The sequence below is a fragment of the Macrotis lagotis genome, chromosome X (genome assembly GCF_037893015.1).
Source record: "Macrotis lagotis isolate mMagLag1 chromosome X, bilby.v1.9.chrom.fasta, whole genome shotgun sequence".
Classification (NCBI taxonomy): Eukaryota; Metazoa; Chordata; class Mammalia; order Peramelemorphia; family Peramelidae; genus Macrotis; species Macrotis lagotis.
The window spans coordinates 635,185,676-635,191,217 of record NC_133666.1 but is presented as its reverse complement, the minus strand read 5'-3'; the positions used below and the strand labels follow the sequence as shown (position 1 = coordinate 635,191,217).

Genomic DNA, 5,542 nt, shown 5'->3' with positions numbered 1-5,542 from the left:
CTTTCTCTTCAGCATGCCCTCCCCTCCCCCCACTTTCCACTAGGGTAAGATAAATTCATATTCTCAATTTAGTGTGTATGTTATCCCTTCTATGAGTCCATTTTGATAAAAGTAATGCATATTCAAATCCCCTCAACTTCCCCCTTCCCCACTCCACTGCAAAAACTTTTTCTTACCTCTTTTATGTGAAATAATGTACCTCATTCTACTTCCCCCTTTTTCTTTCTTCCTCCCTTTACTCACTTCATATTTGATTCCCACCTGTACCTTGTCTTCATATGCTCCTTCTAGCTACCCTAATAAATGAGAAAGTTCATATGAGTCATCAGTATCATCTTCCCATGCAGGAATATAAGCAGTGTAGCATCATTAAATCCCCTATGATTTCACTTTCTTGTTTACTTTTTTAGGATACAAGAGTCTCATATTGGAAGATCGAATTTTCTCTTCAGCTGTGGTCTTTATACCAAAGTTGGAAAGTCCTCTATTTCACTGAATGCCCATCTTTTCAGCTTAAAGAGCATGTTCATTTTTGTTGAGTAGTTGATTCTTGGTAGTTATCCAAGTTCTTCTGCCTTCTGGAAGATTATATTCCCAGACCTAATGATTCCTTAAAGTAGAAGCTGCTAAATATTCAGTTATCCTGACTGTGGCTCCACAATAATGGAATTGTTTCTTTCTATCTGCTTGCAATATTTTCTTCTTGACCTGGGAACTCTGACATTTGACTATAATATTCCTGGCAGTATTCATTTTGAGATCACTTTCAGGAGGTGATTGGTTAACTCTTCCAGTTTCTATTTTACCCCCTACTTCTAGAATATCAGGATAATTTTCCTTGAAAATTTCCTGAAAAAGACGGCTAAGCTCTTTTTTCAATCAGAGATTTCAGGTAGTTTGACAATTTTTAAATTATTGCTTCTGGATCCATTTTCCATGTCAGTTGTTCCAATGAGATATTTTACATTTTCTGTTAGTTTTTTATTATCTTGGCTTTTTAAAAATTGTATCTTGATTTCTCATAAAGCCATCAGCTACTCTTTGCTCAATTCTATATTTTAAGGAATTATTTTCTTCAGTGAACTTTTGTATCTCCTTTTCCCTTTGGTCAATTCTGCCTTTTAAGGTATTCTTTTTCTTTGTTTTTCCAAGGCAAATGGGGTTAAGTGATTTGCCCAAGGCTATAGAACTAGGTAATTATTAAGTGTCTTAGACGGTATTCTTCTTCTTAATGGCTTTTAGGACTTCTATCTCCATTTGATCCAGCCTGATTTTTAAGATATTATTGTCTTCATTATTTTTTGGATCTCCTTCACCAAGTTGTTGACTCGGGTTTGGTATTCCCCCACCACCACCACCACACATCACTCTCATCTCTCTTTCCAATTTTTCATTTACCTCAAGTACTTGATTTTAAAATTTCTTTTTTGAGCTCATCCTTGGTCTGAGACAAATTAATAATTTTCTTGGAAAACTCTGACTTTGCATCTTCTTCTGAGGTTTTATTTTGATCTTATTTATTACCATAGTAACTATCTGATTTTTTCCCCTCTTTTGTTTGCTTATATTCTCTGGTGATAGAATTCTTCTCTGGTGATAGAATTCTTCTCTGAATCTATCAAGATTAGTAGATTTTTCTGTGATAAATATTTAAAGGTAAAATTATTTCCTTTTCTGAGACTGTGTTATTTAAAATCCCTCCTCTGATGGTTTGGGTATTTTATATTTTTGTAATTATTCCTCTATTTCTTTTGTTATCTCAGTTTTATTAGCATAAAACTATATGTGATATACTACTTTTTATATTTTTCCTGAATTTTCTGTGATTACCCTAATAATTTGATACTTTATTGATTTAATATAATTTTACCTTATATTTTAGTTAATGGTATATGAAGTTTATTAGTCTTTATGAGGAACCAATTTTTATTTTGCTTTATTATTTCATTGATTTCATTTCTAATTGATTATTTCTTCTTTATGTTTCATTATTTCTGTTTTGTGGATTATTTTAGATCTATTTATTTGTTTTGTTGTATTATTAAAATGCACATTTACTTTGTTAATACTCTCTTTTTCCACTTTTTAAAATGTCTGTTTAATGGGGATGTGATTTTTCTCCTGAGGATAGATTTAGCTTTATACTTAAAATTTTAGTGTTTTGTTTCAAACTTATCCTTTACTTTCATATATTTATTCATTGCTTCTAGGATTTATTAAAAACCTTTTCATTATTTAGGAATTCACTGTTAAGTCTCCAATTGTATCTGTTTCCAATTAATCTTTTTTGGTGGACTATTTTAGTTGTGTTTATAGACAAAAAGAATAAGTTCATCTAACTTGATTAGTTCACCCCAATAGAAAGAAATTGTACAACTATATTTCTGTAAAAAAGTTCATCTGCCAATCTGTCAGTTCTTCAGGTCTGAAAGCAGTCAGTCCTGTCCACCTTTCGTTCCCTGCTTTTAGCCTCTGCTTGAAGCAGACTTTCAGTGAAGTAGTCGAACCTAATAAATGCATTAATACCCATCTCCAGTTTATGCCAGATCTATGCAAAATCTGTTCTAGTTACAATCCTATAACACTTCATTTCTCTCTAAGATAATATAGATGATTACTTTTCTATTGGTGTGTACATTAGAGTGTATATAGTGTGCATATTTGAATGACAAATAAGGGGCATTGTTTCATTTCTCTTATTCTCCACTTTTTTTTGCTCAGTCAATAGCATAACTTGTTCCTATAACTCCCATGATCCTTTTATTTTTTTTAATTAGAAAATTCACTGGGAATACAGGCTCAAAATTAAGAGTAACAACATGACCACAAGATCCAAATGTAGTAGAAACATTAAACAGCACAATGGAAACTATACGTGAGGCAAGACTGGGGTGTCCAAGAGCAAGGGGAGTCCACCATCACTTCCCTCAGAACAAAAAAAGCAACATGGTAAAAATCTAAGAATTTAGGTTGAAGCAGGTTCCAATCCTTATCAAGTTCATTTAGACAATAATTCTATATTAAATTATGCTCTTTCTCCTGAGAACCAGATTAGGAATTAGCTCTGATATGTGTGTCCTTGAGTGGTTTAAAATGGGGATATTACACACCATATCAGGATTTATAAGATAGTTGATTCAGGTGTCTAACTACAGGGTGAAAATTATAGACAGATGAAATTGATTTTTTTTTAAGGTTTTTTGTAAGCTAAATGGGTTTATGTGTCTTGGCCAAGGCCACACAGCTATGAAATTGATTTGTTTTTAAATTTTTAAAAATTTTTCAGTATGTTTGTGTAAATAAACATTCGGTGGAATTCCATGACTTCAATATTCCTTATTTCTTTTTTTTTTAGTTTTTACAATGCACTATTGTTAAGTGGCTTGCCCAAGGCCACACAGGTAGGTAATTACTAAGTGTCTGAGACCGGATTTGAACTCAGGTACTCCTGACTCCAGGGCCGGTGCTCTATCCCCTGCTCCACCTAGCTGCCCTTATATTCCTTATTTTTCCAATACAACAGATCTACTTTGTAGTTCTCCTGATCCTCCTCACATCACTTGCCTTTGTCCCTGAATTTGTATTACATAGTCATTGTGCCCATGTTAATGAAGCTTTTGGAAGAAGTTGGTCTTATTCCTTGGACATAAGATTTCTATAACTCAATGAGAGTCACTATAGAAATTAGGAAAGAAATTCTTTCTTGGGATCAACAATCTTGAGTAAAAATAATGTAGCCAGGGGTGGCTAGGTGCCTCAGTGAATAGAGCACCGGCCCTGGAGTCAGGAGTACCTGTGTTCAAACCCGACCTCCGACACTTAATAATTACCTAGCTGTGTGGCCTTGGGCAAGCCACTTAACCCTATTGCCTTTAAAAAAAAGTCTAAAAAATAAATACATAATGTGGTTACAGGTCCAAATGGATGATTATTTTCCTTAGCCTTGCTCCCCACTACCTATACATGACTAAAATTTATGTTCCTCTTACCTCAAAATGGGTTGTTTCAGCTGTTGATGAATGATAATTTGTCTAAAGAATATGTTTTATAAGTCCTTATGGTATAAAGCCAAATAAGCATGAGATTGAGATGGGAGAAATGGTTCTTCCAGTGGTTATATTTCTATTGTCTGGCTGTCAAATGGATTTTCTATTTCTTTCTAGGACAACGTGACTCAAGAATTATCTTCAAGATAAAGAGACCATGCTTCCTAGTAACATATTCTATGGAGTTATCCTCCTCTTTGGGACTGGAATTGGAGCCTTAGCGAACTTGTTGCTCCTGTCTATTTATTTTTTCAGTTTCCTCACTAGTCACATTGTGAAGCCTGTAAACGTGATTATCACTCATCTGACCTTGGCCAACCTCGCTGCAATTCTTAGCAAAGGAGGACCAGAGGCATTCATAGCTTTGAGTGGGGAGAATTTCCTGGATGATGTTGGGTGTAAACTTGTCTTTTTTATTCACAAACTAGCCCAGGCACTTTCCATCTGCTTTGCTTGCTATCTGTGTAACTTCCAAGCCATCATCATCAGTCCCCCTAGCTCCAGATGGGCAAAATACAAAGACAAAGCCCCGGAGTATATCAACCCCTTCTGTATCTTCTGCTGTATCTTCAATGTGTTGATCGAAATACCTGTAATACTTGGTTTATCAGGTCCAAGGAGCTCAATCAATAACACAGATGAGTTGAATTTTTTGCATTGCTCTGTTTTAAGGTATATAAATGCTTATTTGATGTTGATTGGTATCAGAAATGCTCTCTGTGTTGCACTCATCCTCTGGGCTGGAGGTAGCATGGTGCTTCTGCTACATAGACATCACCAACAAGTGCAGACAATTCATAGCACTAGACTTTCAACCAGAGTCTCCCCTGAGATCAAAGCCACCCAGACGATCTTACAGTTGCTGTGTACTTTTGTCTTCTTTTATTTCCTTGCTTCTCTCTTTGTGATTTTTGTCTCTTATTTTCATCAACACCGATTCTGGTTGCTGCGCATTGATGGTTTAATCAGCCTCTGCTTCCCAACTGTCAGCCCCTTTGTATTGCTACCCCCAGGAGCAAGGATATGCCCTATTTCTATGTGCAAGGATAAACATTCATCGTCATTACAAGCCATCTTCACAGAGCTGTCAAAATGATTTTCCTAAAGAATAGATGTGCCAAGATCAAAAGAAATGTAGTAAATTGGGAAACAATCTTAATGTATAATGATTCTGACAAAGGACTCATTTCTAAAATATACAGAGAACTGAGTCATATTTTGAAACAAAAAGCCATTCCCCAATCGACAAATGGTCAAAGGATATGCAAAGATAATTTACAGATGAGGAGATCAAAGCAATCCATAGATATATATGAAAAAAAATGCTCTAAATCATTAATTATTAGAGAAGTGCACCAAATTAAAGCATCTCTGAGGTACCACCTCACACTTCTCAGATTGGTCAATATGACCAGGAAGGATGATGACCATTGTTGGAAGGGTTGTGGGAACTCTGGGACACTATTACACTGTTGGTGGAGCTGTGAACTCATTCA

At 35.2% G+C, this 5,542-nt stretch overlaps 1 protein-coding gene across 1 annotated transcript; it reads left to right on the top strand.

The window, feature by feature from the left end:
• The first annotated feature begins 4,203 nt into the window (after positions 1–4,203).
• Positions 4,204–5,142, top strand: LOC141499498 (vomeronasal type-1 receptor 3-like). The gene has a single exon (XM_074202191.1). The coding sequence runs from the start codon at positions 4,204–4,206 to the stop codon at positions 5,140–5,142; it is 939 nt and encodes a 312-aa protein (XP_074058292.1).
• Positions 5,143–5,542: the final 400 nt, after the last annotated feature.